At 53.4% G+C, this 18,301-nt stretch overlaps 5 protein-coding genes across 5 annotated transcripts; 2 read left to right on the top strand and 3 right to left on the bottom strand.

Moving 5' to 3' along the window:
* Nucleotides 1–203: 203 nt before the first annotated feature.
* Nucleotides 204–7,141, top strand: Z520_08906 (uncharacterized protein; the record flags this gene model as incomplete). Its single annotated transcript, XM_016779402.1, has 4 exons — nucleotides 204–419; nucleotides 553–1,263; nucleotides 1,310–5,567; nucleotides 5,622–7,141. 4 exons carry the CDS (start codon nucleotides 204–206, stop codon nucleotides 7,139–7,141), a joined length of 6,705 nt encoding a protein of 2,234 aa, XP_016629512.1.
* A 1,634-nt stretch (nucleotides 7,142–8,775) lies between these two features.
* Z520_08905 (uncharacterized protein) lies at nucleotides 8,776–10,007 on the top strand (the record flags this gene model as incomplete). The annotated part of the gene is made up of 4 exons (XM_016779401.1): nucleotides 8,776–8,898; nucleotides 9,113–9,440; nucleotides 9,505–9,648; nucleotides 9,814–10,007. 4 exons carry the CDS (start codon nucleotides 8,776–8,778, stop codon nucleotides 10,005–10,007), a joined length of 789 nt encoding a protein of 262 aa, XP_016629511.1.
* A 1,125-nt stretch (nucleotides 10,008–11,132) lies between these two features.
* On the bottom strand, nucleotides 11,133–12,620 carry Z520_08904 (uncharacterized protein; the record flags this gene model as incomplete). The annotated part of the gene is made up of 4 exons (XM_016779400.1): nucleotides 11,133–11,336; nucleotides 11,430–12,023; nucleotides 12,111–12,205; nucleotides 12,326–12,620. The coding sequence occupies 4 exons, from the start codon at nucleotides 12,618–12,620 to the stop codon at nucleotides 11,133–11,135; spliced, it is 1,188 nt and encodes a 395-aa protein (XP_016629510.1).
* Nucleotides 12,621–13,189: 569 nt separating this feature from the next.
* Nucleotides 13,190–15,457, bottom strand: Z520_08903 (catalase-peroxidase; the record flags this gene model as incomplete). The annotated part of the gene is made up of 1 exon (XM_016779399.1): nucleotides 13,190–15,457. The coding sequence occupies one exon, from the start codon at nucleotides 15,455–15,457 to the stop codon at nucleotides 13,190–13,192; it is 2,268 nt and encodes a 755-aa protein (XP_016629509.1).
* A 1,618-nt stretch (nucleotides 15,458–17,075) lies between these two features.
* On the bottom strand, nucleotides 17,076–17,770 carry Z520_08902 (uncharacterized protein; the record flags this gene model as incomplete). The annotated part of the gene is made up of 2 exons (XM_016779398.1): nucleotides 17,076–17,111; nucleotides 17,180–17,770. The coding sequence occupies 2 exons, from the start codon at nucleotides 17,768–17,770 to the stop codon at nucleotides 17,076–17,078; spliced, it is 627 nt and encodes a 208-aa protein (XP_016629508.1).
* Nucleotides 17,771–18,301: the final 531 nt, after the last annotated feature.

Genomic DNA, 18,301 nt, shown 5'->3' with positions numbered 1-18,301 from the left:
TGTGACCTCCTGACGCTGCACTTCCCAGCTTTCAACCAACACTCTCAGTTCTTCTATCGCTGAATACCAGAGGCTCTGTAGACGTAGCCTCACTCTCATCTCTGCTTTTTCATCCATTTGTTCCGCGTCGCCGCTGCCGCATCAAATGCTCTCCCAATTTAATCGGTCGGATCGTCTTGCCCAGCTACAGCAACAGCTACAGCATGGCGGCTCTGGTCGCCGCACAGCCCGCCGGCAGAGAAAACGCGTTATCTCGACCAAGGATCCCGGGATGGTGGAAGATGGCAAAGGCTGACCCTGCACCGCTATACTTTTACGAGATGGGGGAGGTTGGGTGCATTTCTCCAACACCTCGCATTGCCGATTGGCGCCATCGCATGCACACCGCCATGCTTGAGCACTACAAGCCAGTACAACGGGTATGCAGAACGCTATTCCATCCTAACGCGAATCCGTCGAGGGTCTGTCCCTACTTCTTCTTCTTTCCAGGCCTGCGATCTCGTCTCCTCTCCTTCCCCCCTGCACTGGGACCTTGTCTGACGGAGACAACAGCATTCCACCCCAAACTACAATGTATACCTAAGAGCAGCTGCGCTGGTCGCAGCCTTACTGCAGGAACTCACAGATCGTCCTCAGCCTTATGGAAGCTCGCCTTCATTGCCCCCCGGCGAAGGCTTGCTACCGTCGCGAGACTGGCAAGAGCCAGCAGCATATGCTCAAGTATTTACCACACCCGACCAACCTCGACCCTTAACCCCTGCCAGAACGTCTACGGCCCGAGTCGCGACAATGGATGCCAGTATAGATTTTGGAGGCACGTACGGCGTACAAACTAGGGGTAAGAAGAAGAAAGCCGGGAGGGCTGCCGCAAAATGGCTTGAATCAGACAACGAAGGAGACGGAAACGCTGCCGGCGATGGTGAAGATGGTGCTGGTGGAGGTGGAGATCAAGCCGGAAGTGCTGGCGGCGCGGGCGGCGGTGATGACAACAACAACGGCGGAGGAGGCGACGAGGACGAGTGGGACTTTGGTGGCAGTAAGAAGAATAAGAAAAAGAATAAGAAGAAGCAAGAGGAGGAGGAAAGGAAAAAGCAGGAGGAGGAGGAGCAAAAGCAGGAGGAGGAGGAGCAAAAGCAAAAAGAGGAAGAGGAGGCTGCGAATCCACTCAGTTGGGCTGACGACGCAAACAACGCCGCGGCAGAGGATGACTGGACAACAGGTTTCACAACGAAAAAGGATAAAAAGAATAAAAAGAACAAAAAGGTAATCTCATCTATCGCGTTCACCCTTAAGATGCTGACTTCAGTAGGGGGCCGACGAACCCCCACCCTCTGCTCCAGACCCTCCCGCAGGAGCGGCCTTCCAAGATATCAGTCTGGACGATAGTGCCCCGAAGCTAGAATTCAGTTTTGGTGGTACTGACAGCAAGAAGGATACGGGAAGCTTTGGTACCTGGGGTAAAACATGGGACTTTGGATCCCTCGACACTGGAACGGCAAAAGCCGACGACAAGGCTTCTAAGAAGGATAACGACAAAAAGGAAGAATCGAATGGTTTTGGGGACAACAACCCCTGGTCTTTTGGCAACAAGTCAAAAAAGAAGACAACCACCTCATTGGGCTTTGATTTTGGTGACTTGGATTCCGGCGACAAAGGTTTCGCCTTCGACGGAGACGTTGGCGAAAACAAACCCACTGATGATGCGTGGGGATTTTCCACTGTCAACAAGAAGGACAAGAAGAAGAAAGATAGTGGAATTGGGGAGACTACAGTGGTTGACCCGGGCTCCAAAGATGACGACCTCCTCGGTGCTTGGGGAAATTCAGCTGCGAAGAAAGATAAGAAAAAGAAAGGAGGATTCTTTGATGAGGATCCTGTTCCTCCACCTCCACCACCTCCCCCAGTAGAACCAGAGCCTGCGGCTGCAGAGGATGAATGGTCAGCTTTCTCAACGAAGAAAGACAAGAAGAAAGGGAAAAAGGGGGTTATCGAAGAACCTCCTGCTGATACAAAGGAAACTGCTGCTGACGTGGGATCCCTGGACAACACCTTCGAATGGGGCTTTGGAACAGGCAAAAAGGACAAGAAGGCGAAGAAGGGGGCATTTGGCGACTTCAATGATAATGACGATCTTCTAGCCATTCCTGCTCCTGCCGCTGAACCAAGCTTTACAGCCGACGACGGCGACGACTGGATGTCTGGAGCATGGGGAAAGAAGAAGGACAAGAAAGGGAAAAAAGGAGGGATCGAAGATTTATCCGCTTCTCTCGACTTGAGCAATACTGCTGATGCTAAGACGACAACGAGCGATGCTCCAGCTGCTGATGAGCCCTTTACAGTAAAAGGCAAAAAGGACAAAAAGAGCAAGAAGGGGGCTGTTATTGAAGAAGAGGAGCCGCCACCGCCCCCACCAGTCGAGCCGCCGGCTGAATCGGATGACCTTTGGTCCTCGTTTGGCAAAAAGGATAAAAAGGGGAAGAAGAGCAAAGCCCCAAGTCCTGAGCCCTCAATCTCAGATCCTATCGTTGAGGTCGAAACACAAGATGAACCAGCTAAAGCACAGTATGCTGACACTACTGGCTGGGAAAACCTCTCCGCCAAGGACCGGAAAAAGAAGGAAAAAGAGGCTAGGAAAAAGGGATTGCTTCTCCCTGGCGACGAGCCTCAAGTGCCAGAGCCGGCTCCAGAACCAGTGCCTCCTGAGCCGGAAGTATCCATCAAAGGAGATGACTCTTGGGGATTTGGTGGTTGGGGAACCTCCACCAAAGACAAGAAAAGCAAAAAGAAGAGCTTCTTCGATCTTGAAGAGGAAACCCCTCCGCCGCCTCCAGAGCCAGAGCCGGCTCTGAAAGAGGAGCCGGATGCGGCATGGACCTTTTCTAGCAAGGACAAGAAGAAAGGGAAGAAAAAGGGACTTCAGGACGTAGTTGAAGAGCCACCGGTCCCTCCTCCAGCTCCTGAGCCAGAAGACAAGGAAGATGATACTTGGGGAGCGTTTACATCGAGCAAAGACAAGAAAAAGAAAGAGAAAGAGGCGAGGAAGAGCGGTTTCCTTGATGTCCTCGATGAGCCAGCCGTGCCTGAGCCTCAAGCTGAGCCTGATGTCAAGGATAGCGATGTCTGGGGCCAATGGGGTACTGCTACTTCCACCGACAAAAAGAAAAAGTCCAAGGACACGAAGAAGAAAGGATTCCTCGATATCGACGAGGAACCCCTCCCGCCCGCGCCTGAGCCGGAACCCGTGCCAGTGGCAGACGTCGTAGAAGAAGATAGTTTCTTCGGACTAACAGCAAAGGAACGGAAGAAAAAGGAGAAAGAGGCGAAAAAGAAAGGTATTGCAGCTGCAAATCCAGACCCCGAGCCTGGGCCTATTGTCGAGCCGGAGCCCGTGGAAGAAAAGGCCGACGATGCTTGGGGTTCCTGGGGAACGGCAAAAGACAAGAAGAAGGTCAGCAAGAAGAAAGAGCCTGAGCCCGAACCCGAGCCTATTGTCGAGCCGGAGCCCATAGAAGAAAAGGCCGACGATGCTTGGGGTTCTTGGGCTACCTCGACAAAGGACAAGAAGAAGAGTGCTAAGGACTCTAAAAAGAAAGCTGTCGCCGAGGTCGAGGAGCCTCCTGCCGAAGACGACATCTGGGGCGCATGGGGATCAAAAGACAAGAAGGGCAGCAAGAAGTCGAAGACGAAGGAGGATCTTCCTCCCCCGGCACCAAGTCCCCCAGCTCAGGGTCTAACGCCGGAACCTGACCCGGTTGAGATGTTGGATGACGATCTGGGTGGGGACACTTGGGCAGGCCTGACCAAAGTGAAGAGCAAAGCATCATCAAAAAAGAGCACGACTTCAAAGACCTCAACCGGGAAGGACAAGACGAAAAAGGCCAAAGAGGCCGAAGAGTCGTTTGACATTGCATTGCCCGACGAGCCATTGCCAGAAGTGACTCCAGCCAGTGTTACAAAGAGCATGTGGGGTTTCGGAGCCTCGACTACAACCGCCAAATTAACCAAAAAGGAGAAGGAGGCCAAGGCTAAAAAAGAAGCGGAAGAGAAGGCCAAAGAGGAAGCGGAAGAACAGGCCAGAAAGGAGGAAGAGGAGAGGCTTGCTCGCGAGGCTGAAGAGGCAGCGAAAAGCTCCAAAAAGAAGGCCACCAAATCGTCGAAGGCCGACACGAAAGTCAGCAAAGCCAAGGATGCAGACGAGCTCTTTGATATGTTTGGCGAGCCCACGCAGGCATCCAAGTCCGAAAAAGGGTCCAAACTGAAAAAGACACCGTCAAACAAGGAGGAAAAGGCTGAAGACAAGAAGGAGGACGACTATTTTGGCTTCTGGGGTAGCGCGTCAACATCGAAGAAGACAGCTGGCAAGAAGGAAAAGGAAATTACCGAACAGGGGTGGCCCGATCAGGATGACGCGCTAGCCGACCTCTCGAGAGATCTGGATTCTGGATTTGACTTTGAGAAACCCTCTTCTACTTCGAAGGCCGCAAAGGCAATGATCACCACCACCACAAAGACCAAAACAAGCTCGTCTGTCGCTGATCGCATCAAGGCTTTGGAGGGCAAAAAGGAAGAGAGCAAGAAGAAGCCCAAGGCCGAGCCGGTGCTGACTAAGGAGCTGCCTCCACCAGACGACGCGCCATCGCCGAAAGAGGAAAAGACGAATATCGACAAGGCACCAGCCTCGAAGACGAAGACAGCCTCCGCCACCAAGACTGCGAAGACATCCAAGACATCCAAGAAAGACGCGTCTCCTGTCGCAGAGGAGAAGAAGTCAAAAGACTCCATCCCCGGCAGCTTTCCTGGCGCGTTTGGCGACGACGACTTCGCCGACGACATTCTCGACCTCGACAATTCACCCACCTCGCCGGAAAAGCCCAAGGCTAAGGCTAAGGCTACCACTGTTGGGAAAAAGGCTATCAAATCCAAGACTACCACGCCCAAGGAGTCAACAACAGACGACATCGGCCTGCCCGAGGAAGAATCAGTGCCCAAGTTGCCGACCCCTCCCCCGGAAGACAAGAAAACTACCAAGAAAGAACGCCCTAGGGTAGAACGATCCGCAACCACTTCTTGGGGATTCTGGGGCGCAGCACCTCCTCCACCGAAGAAGTCGACCAAAGAAAAGCCAAAGGACGACGAGGACATGCCGCCACCACCAAAGAAAGAGAAATCACCAACCGGGCTGACTCGGTCGAAATCGACTCGGACTCCAAAAGAACAAGAACAGGAGGACAGGAAGGAAGTTGAAAAGCTCTCCAAGTCGTCTGGATCTGACAAAGAGACCAAATCCAAGAAAACCGAGAGACCGAAGGCTGCTCGCGGTACTTCGTTTTCGAACTTCATGTTTGGTGGACCACCGCCATCGTCTATGCCGCGTTCGAAGACGACCACCAGTCGAAGACCAAGCAGCGCGACCAGTTCAAGGCCTTCGTCTCGGCGTCAATCCATTGATGGCTTCGCGTCCCCGCCGCCTGAGGATGAACCCCAAGTTACAGACAAGGCAGCCAAGCTCATGGGGATCAAATCCAGCAAGGTCGAGCGCCGTCCATCAGTGAAGAGGAGATCTTCAGGTAAGGCGACAAATCTGGCCTCATCCAGAATGATAGCTAATCCGCCTCCATCAGCCGTTCCAGACCCGTATCCTATCGACGATGATGACATGGTAATGATCCATACCAATGACAATCCTCCGCTTGTGAATAGTGTATCACTACCAGAAAATACAAAGTCCAGGTCTTCCAAATCAAAGAAAGAGGTAGGTGCACAAGCCTCCTCCAAGAGTCTGGGCCACGTTTTCCGCCCGTCCTGGTCACCGGATTTCATTAAGGAAGTTCATGCTGACGGACGGGTTTCCTACACGCAGATCAAGTCACACAGCAAAAACATCTCCCACGACGACGACGTTGTGATGGTCGAGAGCCCAACACATGCAGACCCATTAGTCACAAGCGGACCCGACGACATGGCGTTTGTGGATCATCCGCCCGCTTTAAAGAGAAGCAATACTGCCCCCAGAAAATCGACAGGACTTTTCGGCAGCTTCTTTGCCAGTTCTCGCTCCTTTGAAGGAGAGCGACAGCGGCACCGGAGCCAAACTCTGACGGATGCAGAAGATCTACCCATCAGGACCAAAGATAAATCAAAGAGACGTTCCCGAGCTATAGATGGGGATGAATTCACCACCGACGCGCCAGCTGAAACGGATGCCGATATGGAAGCTCGACGTGCTGAAAGAAGAGCTAAACGCGAAGCGCGTGATCATGCCGAAGAAGCCGATCGCGTCGAGCGTGAGCTGAAACGGAAGGAAAGAAGAGAGCGTGAAAAGGCGGATCTCGAAGCTCGTCAACGCAAAGCTCGTGATCGTGAAAGACGAGAACAAGAGGAAGAAGAGAGGCGCCGTGAAGAAAAGCGGGCTAGACGCGCCGCCAGAGAAGCACGCGCAGCACAAGAAGAGGCCGAGGCAAACGCAGAAGCGGACCGCCGGCGGGAAGAGCGCCGGCGACTCCGTGCTCAGCTTGAAGCTGAGCAAGGAGTCAATCGCGATGTTTCGAAAGATGACCGTCGCAGATCATATTATGCGGAAGAAGAAAGAAGAAAGCGGAAAGAAGAGCGGAAGCCCAAAGACAAAGACAGAGAGCGATCGAGCCGCAAGCGATCCAGCGTCCTTGTTGAAGAATACCACGAATCTCGAAGCGGTAGTGGTAAAGGAATTTCACCTCCAGCCAACAAGACTAGCTCATGGGTCGATTCTCAAGCCGACGAGCCACCTGATCTGCCGCCTGTTGAGGGCACAATTCTCGATCCGAGTGGCGAAAAACCACGAGCAGCGGACGAGGGGTCCGGGCCTAAACGCAGCAGTCGCCATCGTGACAAATATGCCGGCATGACGGACGCAGAAATCGAAGAATACCGTGCTCGCAGGAAGAGCTCGCGTCGCGCGGAGGGCAAGTCAGCCAGTGGCGGCAGTGACGAGCGAGACAAGGAGCGAGAACGCAGAGAACGACGTCGACGCAAAGATCGCGATCAGGATGACGGTCGCGGCTATGGCTATGACGAGGCGCCTGTCAAGACTTGGGACGGGCGTCCGGCACTGGGTGGGAGGAACGACAGCAAGAGAAAGAGCTTCCTCGGAGGTCTTTTCTGAGATTGAAGATCACCTTGTGCATTTTATACCTCATACATCGGTCGGAAAAGAGCAGAAGACGCCAGATGAATACCGTTGTGGGCCGAGGATTCTGCTGGGACGGATATCCACATCGCCAGGCCGCAGCTCGCTCGTCCAGCACTGCATTTTCCTTCGTCGTCCGACTTCAATCTGTGACAGCAAGCAAACTTACAAGCATACAGCAAGCATATCCTTTTTGGCATTCGGCATCACCACTCGCTTCGATACCCATGTCTTCTTATCGCGCTGGCTTGTATTCTCAACCGGCATCTATTCATGTGTTTTGATTGAGAATTTTCGAGCGACGAGGGCGAGACAGTTCAGATTTGAGTCTTGATTGACATTTACCGCCATTTTTTCTGCTTCGACCAAGGCTGAGCTGAGCTGACGATGGTATCGTGGACCCCCATTTGTACGAGTATCGGGCATATTGTACTTGAAGCTAGGAAGCTTGGACTTGTTGATTTGAGCGTTGTGCTCTTTTACTCCTCATTGGACATAGATACCCCATTTAGTTAATATATTCTTGTGCGCCCTCACCACAAGTGCTCGTAACTATCGGCAATGAAGACACCAGGGCAGGGCGAGAGGGGAAGGTGATTTTGTCACGAAGACCCTTTGACCCTGCGGCCCTCCTTGCCGAACCGATAAGGTATATGCATATCGACGAAAATGAATGGGATGAGTAAAATCAAAAGGGTCCACAGGTAGACCGAGTCGAAAGTTGTCCATGCACGGCTGAGATAGCGCTCGGGATCTGACGTAGAAAAGGCCGTCATTGGGGGCGTGCTCAGTTGCCTTGTCGAGGAGAAGGAGGAGAAGCTGGAGAAGTAGAGGAACTCGAGTCGCTGGGTGTGCCGATCGACTGAGAGAGCCTGCGACGTGTGTATATATGTGTGTGTTTGCCCAAGCTAACAATCTCTCGATTTCGCGGGATGCTCGTAATTGAGGAGAGGAGAGAAGGATATTCTTCTTATCATAGACTCTTGAGCACGAGGTAGATTTGCACTTTTGGCCGGGCCGGGGCCAGCCTAAAGGAACTTACGGAGGACAAAATCCCCACCCGCCACCACCAAGCCAACCACTATTCTGCAGTGGTTCAACTTGCTCATGGCAAAAATGGTGACAAAGGTGAGCACTGAGCAGTCATGCGTCCCATGCCACCAGTCAATTTTAACATAAAACACTCTCTGGTAAAGTATGTAATGCACGCGGCTTTTCAAACCGACCTTCTGCTTACCTGACAACAACGGGTGCTTCTGTAAGCCTCCCAGCGGCGTCGGACGTGGTCAGATGAGTCACTTCCGCCAAAGCTCCCGCTCGTTTGTGATCTCGCTGAGAATAGACAGTCGCAAAGAGCAATAATGGAGATGTGTATAACATTCACGGCGAGGCCAGTGGCTCCTCGTCCGCCTTGTGGTGACAAGGCAAGGCTGACCAATAACCTCACGGTCTTGGCACGAGCACAACTTCTTTGAGCCTTGGGGGCTTTACTTCCAACTTCTCTCCTTGTGTCGCAAGTAATTCCATACACAGTCTGCCTTGACGTCTCGTGACTGCCATAGTATTTAACCTGACTTTTCTATCATCTTCCTCCAAGGCCACCGTGAGCAATGCCCAAGAAGAAAAAGCAAAAGACGAAGCACTCGACAGGGGGGAAAGAGCTCAGTCAGGCCGAGATATGGGACGATTCGGCGCTGATCCGGTCTTGGAACGACGCTGTTGCGGAGTACGAGGTATGTGCTTGACAATTACGGTTACATTGGCTAGTGCACCAGACAAAACCGATCCCCCTCCTTCTCCTCGCCAAGGTGCAGCAGAGGAGGAATTTAATAAACATTCGCGGGATGAGCTTCGCCCAAACGGCATCTCCACGACTCCAGCCTGTCTTCTGTCGATCTCATCTCCTAGTCTCCTCCTCACGTTTCTCTCCCTGACATAGAGACATAGTACTACCACAGCATACACGCGCGCGGCGAAGACGTGGAAGAGATCCTCCGCAAGGCAGAGATGGGCGAACTTGACGACGACGATAATAACGACACCGACGTCGACCCTGGAGGCCAAGCAGCAAGCGGGCAGTGGCGACCTGTTCACACAGAAGCGCCGGCTAGACCTACAGCGCCTGATGGAAACGAAAATGCCGACACAGCCCCCCAGGATACCAGATCCGAGAGTGGCGAGGTGGAAGACGGGGAGTGTATGAGCTCGCATGAGGATGGCCACGGAGGCAAGTCGCATAATCTTGAGCAGAGACGGAAGGCTGCCATGGATCAATGTATGCCTCTTCCTCCGAAAAGTCCGGGGATTGTGGCCAATCGCTGATACTCTGTGTCCTTTAGTCCAGTCCATGTTAGGTGAGGAGAGAGGACAGCAAGACCATCCACCTCAGTCAACAATGGGACAACCATCGACAACGACAGCGACAACTGCTCCAACTATGGGACCCAGCTTGCCGCCAGCAACCGCAATCACAACCGGTCAAGGTATGTATGGTCTCTTTCGTTCCCCATCTGTTCTGCAGACCGAGACGGCCGTTGCACCATCGTCTTCTTGTCATATTGTATTTGCTCATCACGTCTTTTTTCATCTTCCTCCAAACAGTCCCTGTGCTCTTGCTGGCTTCTCTAACTCCTATCCTGTACCAACAGCGGCCACACCCATCTCTTCGCCAGATCAAACGCTCGAGAATATCAAGATGGCTTATTATTGGGCGGGGTACTACTCGGGACTGTATGATGGTCAACGACAAGCTCAGGGTCAGGTTCAAGCTCAAGCTCCAGCGGAAAACCAGCACGGAACTCAGGCACAACCGCCAGAGGGAGCGACGTTAGGCCAACGATGAACTCTGCGCTCAGACGAGGTCAGGTCAGGCAGTCCCTCGTTGGCCCTACCGTCATGACCCATGCACAAACAGCGCAGCGGAAAGTGTCATGGACTGGTTATCTTCATCCATCCGTTCACTCCAGCCATCGTCCGGACGTAACTCGCCTCTCACCACCACTCCGACAATCAATTGTTCCCTAGAATCGGACCCGGAAAGGGTGGGAAAGGACGAACAAAAGCTAACCAAGCATTTTCAGTTCTCCAAAATTGGCTCCCAAGTCCAGCTACAAGGTTGTGAAAGGATGTGCTCCCTCGACCTCGAGGACAAGAGACACATGCGGTGACCAGAAAGCCTTGGGAATGACCCGGAGCCCTCGCCTATTCGGTTGAATGTCATAGACATGAATCCAAGCCATCGCCATCGCCTGAGCTATCAATGCTACATACATGCCCCCATAGAGTTCGCCGCCAATACCGGTCGGTTACTGGTCCGATGAATCAATCAATCAATCACTCAATCATATAATGTATTCTCGCCGGCAATTGACGGGAAGTGGCCAATAATCAAGGCTACAGAAGAAAAAGACCGGGGGGGTTCGATCGTCTCGATACTCGCACAGCGCACAACCGCACAACCGCACAGAGCAAGGCGATGCGGAACGGTGTAGTTCCTACGCTTTCCCTCCCCCCTCTAGGTATCAGATTGAGAGGTTCGGACGAACATTGTTGAAAACACATTGGGATTCAAGAGGGGATCCATGTAATTCCACAGAAGGGCAGGCGCGGGCGCGGGCGGGGGCCGGTGGTCCAACGGAGTATTATCGATCTTTGATACCATGTAACGAAGCAGAGAGGGAGATTTTGCAACGACGAGCTGATCCGATTCTCTCTGTACGTAGACCAGACTCCCCCTGCTTCATCCTTCCTCTTTCGGCCACAGAGGAGCCGCATTGCATTGCGTCGCGAGCTTACCAGGTCCGAGTGAATCAACGCTTCAACGTTTCTTCTATACATCTTTCTCTGCCCGGGGGGGATCTATGAAACGTAAACCACTGCATTCCCTCCCTCTTTGATCCAGTGATTTACTTCACGCCCACGCCCCCCCCTCTTTCTTCCTTTATCATTCCTCCACCCCCTGTAAAAATCATTCGAGTTCGATATCGTAACATACATAAGCCGAATACTCCCCTTGTTCTCCTCCGCCACCGGCAACCATGTCTTGCTGGCCGCTGGTGCCTTCATCCTTGACCACTCTGCCTTTCTTGTCTCTCCCGAAGGCGTTGCCTGCGAGGTACGAGTACTCGCTGTCCAGACCTTGACGGACCTTCTTTTCGCGTTTCGTGTCCGTCTGGGGGCCAGCGTTAGCATTGAATTTGGGGATTTTTTTCCCTCAGAGACTTGAGATAGGAAGAGGTTCATGGTAGGGTCGGCATAGACATACCTTGATCAAAACAGCCACATAATCCAACGGCAAGCCGTATCTCAGGACGGTTTCCACAAACACCCTCAACACGACCACATGCACAAGACACATGACGGCCTCACTCCACCCGGTCCGACCAAGCCGCAGCGTTTCTCCCCAGACTCTCTTCTCCTCGGCTTCGACCTTCTTGACCTCCTTTTCCTCCTCTTCCTTGCCGCCTTCCTTGTACTTGTAGTCTCTGGGCACCCACTTCCTCTCTCGGGCTTTATGCACAAACTCTTGCGCGTGCTTCCGGAAAGTCGTCACCGCGTACAAGGTGTATTCCTGGTCCTGGGCCACAAAGGTCGCCGAGCGTGGGACGACCATGGGCGCCAGCGTTTCGTAGGTCCTCATGAATTCTTTGACGTTGGCATTGGGCACGGCGATCAAGTGGGTTTCCAGGTGCTCCGAGTGTTGATTCTGCACCAGGATTTTGGGGTCGGTGATCAGAGGCGCGAGGGATTTGGTCGAGAGATTGCCCGTCTGTTTGCGGATCAGGGATTGGAGGGAGGTGCGGAGCGAGTTGTATTGGTTGTACTTGGATCGGACGTCGTTGTCTATCGAATTGGCTTCCTGTCCGCGCAATCGGAGTCAACATATGTACGTGTGTCGCCAATAACCCTCGCAAGCACAGCTCCCAGTTCTGCCCCGTTAACATACCTTTTGTAGAAGATCGATTAGTTCCGACAGTGGCCTGTCGGCGCGGTATTTGACTTTGTTCCAGGAGAAGCTTCGCAGGTATTGCTCGAGGGGTTCTGGAATAGCACGGGGTATCCAAGTCAGCGCTCCGATCGAGAACCCATATTATCACCACCACCGCCGCCGCCGCCGCCTTCTCTGCCTCGTCACATTTCCGCTGAGCAAGAAAAACATACTATCGTTGACATTCTTGTGCATGTTAATCTTCTCCTCGTCCCCGTCCAGGATGTTCTTCAAGGTGTCCCCGACTTTGCCTACCACTCCATGACACACGGCCGCCAGCTTGGCCAGTTCCTCGGACTGCTGTAACAGGGCGTCGAGCGTGCCGATCTTGAACTCTGGGATGGAGAATGGCAAAACGTCGCCTTGGGACGGGTTGGCCGCTTTCTGCACCGATGCGACTGCGTCGTCCTTGTGGCCCGAGGGCGTTATGCTGGTGGGGACCGAGACGAAGAGATATTTGGCAGACATGGCTTTGAACCGACCGTGCTCAGGACCCAGAGGGGGAGGGGGCAGAGGAGGGCGGCTCAAGTAATAGAGCGCGCAACAAGTACAGGAAATAAGGTATCACGTTTCAAAGTGTCTGTGCATGAGGGAGAAGGGCTGCGGTGGAAATGATTGTATGCAGGAGATCCGGGTGAACTATTTAGATGGTGCAGTAACTGGTGAGCGGTACGTGGTAGTAGGCAGAGATGGAGCTCCCTCACTATTATTACCTCGTACGCTGTGATGATTGGCGTCTTCGGAAGATCCCTTTGGGGGGAGCCTGCGTCATGCCTCACCAGCTCTTTTCCGTGGCACACACCACATTCATGCTCATCGTGTGCTGATATAACTCGTGCTCATGCAGAGGGAAGAGAACAAACTCATTCTGAATTGGTACATTTTAATTGCTATTTAGTGCGGCTGCAGTTCTTTGAGCTTGCTAACCGATCGAACTTGTTCACTGCCCAACTCCGAACAGCATGATGAACTGACGACTACATATTCAGTGACCTGCAAGGTCCCATCGTCTTCTTAGAAATCAACATGTTTCTCGCTTATAGACGCGCCTTTGCTGGGTCCTGAGCGGAAGCCAAATCAAATCGATCCAAGTTCATAACCTTGGCCCAAGCTGCGACAAAGTCCTTGACGAATTTCTCCTCGTTGCCAGCGCTGGCATACACCTCGGCGATGGCGCGCAACTCGGCGTGAGAGCCAAAGACAAGATCACTGCGAGTGCCAGTCCATTTCTTCTCACCGGTCTTGCGGTCGAAGCCCTCGTAAAGTTCCTCATCGGGGCTGGCGGCCTTCCAGGCGGTGCCCATGTCGAGGAGATTGGTGAAGAAGTCAGGGGTCAATTGACCGGGCCGCTTGGTAAAGACGCCGTAGGAAGAGCCATCCCAGTTGGCATTCAAGACCCGCAGACCGCCCACCAGCACAGTCATTTCAGGTGCGGACAGATTCAGCAGTTGTGCCTTGTCGACGAGGAAGTGTTCCGTTCGGGCACGGGATGTTCCCTTGCCGTAATTGCGGAATCCATCAACCACAGGCTCGAGGTGCTCGAAAGATTGAGCATCGGTTTGCTCTTGAGTGGCGTCTGTGCGGCCAGGGGTGAAGGGAACAGAAATGCCAGCGGCTTTCTCCACGGCTGCGGTACCTGCCAGGACGATGAGATCGGCCAACGACACCTTCTTGCCACCACTTGCGGAGCTGTTAAACTCCTGCTGCACCTTCTCCAAAGTTGCCAGCACTTGACTTAGTATTTGAGGGTTATTTGCTTTCCACTTGTTCTGGGGAGCGAGGCGAATGCGAGCACCGTTGGCGCCGCCGCGCTTGTCGCTGCCACGGAAGGTTGAAGCCGATGCCCACGCAACAGTGATCAACTCGGAAGGCTTGGTGCCGGTGGCCAAAATCTTTTGCTTCAGGCTGGAAATGTCACTTTCATCGATGATGGGATGGTTGGCAGGTGGGATAGGATCTTCCCAGATCAACACCTCGGACGGGATTTCGGGACCGAGCCAGCGGGATCGTGGACCCATATCACGGTGCAAAAGTTTGAACCAAGCACGCGAGAAAGCATCGTGAAGCTCCTCTGGGTGCTCGAGGAAACGGCGAGAGATCTTCTCATAGGCTGGGTCGAAGCGGAGCGCAAGGTCGGTCGTCAGCATGGTCGGCTTAAGCTTCTTGTTGGGGTCATAAGCATGAGGAATGATCAAGTCGTCCGTCTTTGCTACCCACTGGTTGGCGCCAGCAGGGCTCTTCGTGAGCTCCCATTCGTATTTGAAGAGATATTCGAGGTATTTGTTACTCCACTTTGTGGGAGTGGCGGTCCATGTGACTTCGATGCCGCTGGTGATGGTGTCGGGACCTTTGCCAGAACCATGTTTGTTGGCCCATCCAAAGCCCTGTTGCTCCAAAGGAGCGTCTGCTGGTTCCTTGCCGACGTTTTCAGAAGGAGCGGCGCCATGTGTCTTGCCGAAGGAGTGACCACCCGCGATCAGCGCAACGGTTTCTTCATCGTTCATCGCCATGCGGCCAAAGGTGGTGCGGATGTCTCTGCCGGAGGCGACAGGGTCAGGAATGCCGTCGGGGCCTTCTGGGTTGACGTAAATCAAGCCCATGTGCGCAGCTGCGAGCGGGGTCTCCAAGTCTCGAGTGTGAATATCCTTGTGGTCTCTCTTATGTTCATCGGAATCGACAACGCCGTCGCCTGTGATGCCCGAGTGACCTTGGGAGTAACGAACGTCATTGCCTAGCCAGGTGGTTTCGCCGCCCCAGTAGGCTGACTCGTCGGCCTCCCAGGTGTCTGGACGGCCACCAGCAAAGCCAAAGGTCTTGACACCCATGGATTCGAGGGCGACATTGCCAGTGAGGAGCATCAGATCGGCCCAGGAGATCTTGTTGCCATACTTTTGTTTGATGGGCCAGAGCAGGCGGCGGGCCTTGTCCAGGCTGACATTGTCAGGCCAGCTGTTGAGGGGAGCAAAGCGCTGTTGACCTTGACCACCGCCACCACGGCCATCGGCGACACGGTAGGTTCCAGCACTGTGCCAGGCCATCCGAATGAACAGACCACCATAGTGACCAAAGTCGGCTGGCCACCACTCTTGAGAGTCTGTCATCAAGGCATGAAGATCCTTCTTGACCGCCTCGTAGTCCAAGCTCTTGAAGGCTTGTGCGTAGCTGAAGTCCTTGTCCATCGGGTTGGAGACAGCAGTGTGCTGGCGGAGGATGTTGAGTCTCAGGTCATTGGGCCACCAGTCGCGGTTGCGAGTGCCGCCGCCGGCGACATTGGCCTCTCTCATGGGGCACTTGGACGAAGCCATGGCTGCGGATGTTTTTGTCAATCTAGTGAGACAAGAAGACAGTCGAAAGGAGGATCGTGAAGGTGAGAGAAAAGTAAAGGACATGTCGGGAAGGGAACAAGAACTACCCCGCGCCTTTATATTAAAGAGAGGCAAAGTGAAAGGTGCCCCTCAAAACAATCAAATACCAGGTACCTTCCCCCTTCGCTGCCCATGGCCAAATACGGCTTAGCGCATAAGCCCCCGCCGGTAATCGGCGTCTAGGCACACAGGGATTTATTATGTCACTTGCGATTGGTTTACATCAGCTAGCTTGTGATTGCAAGCTTTTTGCGTCTTGCCCATAGTAGCTAGTTCCAGCGAATGGATTCTCTCGCATCGGGTAACGGCCAGCGAAGAAGTCTCTCCCAACACCTGACTTGTCATAGATTGTGTATTTTGCAGGATGGGACTCGACACCCTCGGCACAGGACACTCGTAGGTGAAGAAAGCAAAGCCTATCGATTCTACATAGACTTTTTACCTGCAACGTCATTTGTTCCAGAAGAGCCCCAGAGCCCCAGAGCCCCTTTGGCGATCGAATCTTCCAGTCCAACATGCTTGTAGACAGATTACGAAGCCAATTCTCGGTGGCCTGGGCGGGAACAAAAGATGGGAGGAATACAATGTACTTCCCACATCAGCAAAAGGGAATGAGGCCAGCCTACCCCCCAAAACAAGCACACGGGGAAGCCGCCTCCCACTCAGCAACAAGCAAACTGGTCATATGGCGCTCTAGAACATGGCAGTCAGCGGCGAGGATGGAGGAGGGGGTGTAGATCGGGGTTGTGCATGGCCGGAATTCCATCCATCATACGACCACTGCGGACTCTGTCATGCCACTGATATGCCGTCTACCTAGCTTGCCTAGGTACCTTTCACCCACATGGTGGGGTCTGGAAGCAAGTCTCGAATTGGGGATCCCATTGCCAGAAGTGGGCGAGTAGAGTTGATTAGCAGGATATGGAGACTTCTCGCTGGGACCTGCGTTATTTGCTTTGCTGCGATTTTGCCGCATCTGGCAACTGAAAAGCAGAATTAGAATCCGTCATTTGCCGTCCTTTGCATCAAGCCGTCTCGCCTCGCACTGCCCCTACCTAGCTACCTATGGAGCGATAGTCCACCCGTTGGCATGTGAGATCTCGATGATCTCTGGCGACATCCAACCCTCCGATCACGACAGTGTACACAAACTCAGATGGCATTGGAAAATCTCAAGGCTGGCAAGTCAAAGGTATATGTATATGTATATGACTTTGGTTTCACTCTTCCCGCTCAGTTCACCGTTTACCAAGTCTACGCATGACCCATGCTCCGCTCTATTGCGTATCAAGAAGCCACCAACTCCGCTAACGTGCAAATTCGCCCTCAGCCCTGTTGACATGAAGCCCATCATCCGCGCCACCTGGTTCAACATCGCAGGCATCGAGTGGGTATATCCCTAAACCATCTCTTACCCAGCAAAGCAAATGTCTCATTATGTACTCCATCCTGCAATGTCGGTCTATTCGCTCTTTTGCAATTTTCTTGAAGCGGCTTGAAGGCCCTTTAGGTCGTGAAGAAAGCTAGAAGGCGATTTCTAGCAGCAACGTGGGATCTCTCACGCTGCCGCCACCTTGTAAAGAGATTTTAATACCTAGAAGATGAACAGTCAGTTATAGCCACTCGGCAGTAGCGGATCAAGATCAAGCACAGCAGACGTACCTTGGCATGTTTTGGTTCAATGAACAACGCACTAGCCTCGACCAACTTGACGGGTTCCTCTCCTTCGGCAACCTCGAGGCTCTCAATCCATCCCTCAGCCCACGCTTTGCGGCCGTCAACTTTTGTCGTCTTGGCCCTCAACACCAGGAACTGTCCCGCCATGGTCGGCTTGAGGTAATTGATGTTTAAGTTGGCCGTCACTCCGACCTTGTTCGGCATGGCAGGGAATGCGCAGCGCGCGAGTCCCTCGTCCAACATGGTTGCCAAAAACCCTCCGTGGACGATTCCCGGATGTCCTGAGACATCAGTACCGACGTAAAATATCTGCACCATGGATTTTCCGCCTTTCTCGTTAAAGTAATATGGAGGCACCACGATCATTCCGGGCCCCGCCAACGTCCCTGCCGTCAGGCTGTGTTGTCTCATTTCCTCGGGAATTTTGAGATGGGGTCTGGACTCGACGAAATCTGGATTTGCCCGCAGGGACTGGGCCAGGGCACAGTTCCTGATGTGTTCATCAACTTCGCGTGCAAAGTCATTGTCGGGTGTGTAGAGGGTGAGGGTTTCGGCGTCCGAGGGCATTGAACCCATGATTAAGGGCGTGGGGATAGGAGACGCGTAGGTAACGGCAAAATAGGTTCCGACTGCGAAAAAGACGGTGCTGATGAGGAGGAAGCTGATTGTCCGGCGGACGCGAGCTTGTCCTTTGTTGTGGACGACAACTGCAGCGGCGTATATGAGCGGTCTTTCAACGCTGACACAGGGCGTCGCGTCACTCACCTGTGGAATAGGGACTCCACGCAGTCCTTTGTATCTGTCTTGGATAGTGGAAGGCTTGTGCTCGGGCAGATGATAACGCCGCTGATGGACGAGACACAGTGGCAATGTGGATCGACCTCTGAGCGAGTGACCGGGGGAAGTGTGTGTTCACAGAAGAAGGCCAATGGATGCAGGTAAACAAGAGACTCGTAGTCGGAGGCTTATTGAGAAGAGTCGGGGAGCGAGGGATGCAGAGCCCGAGTCTATTTAACGTTGACCGCGCCGGAGCCATTGCTTCCCAACTGCGAGCTATCCAGGAGGAAAAAGCGATCAACGGCCCGCCAGTGCCCGGCGGGATACGAC

Source organism: Fonsecaea multimorphosa (genome assembly GCF_000836435.1).
Source record: "Fonsecaea multimorphosa CBS 102226 unplaced genomic scaffold supercont1.21, whole genome shotgun sequence".
Lineage (NCBI taxonomy): Eukaryota > Fungi > Ascomycota > Eurotiomycetes > Chaetothyriales > Herpotrichiellaceae > Fonsecaea > Fonsecaea multimorphosa.
Note: the sequence above shows the minus strand (reverse complement) of the source record. Positions and strands in the feature narration are given on the sequence as shown.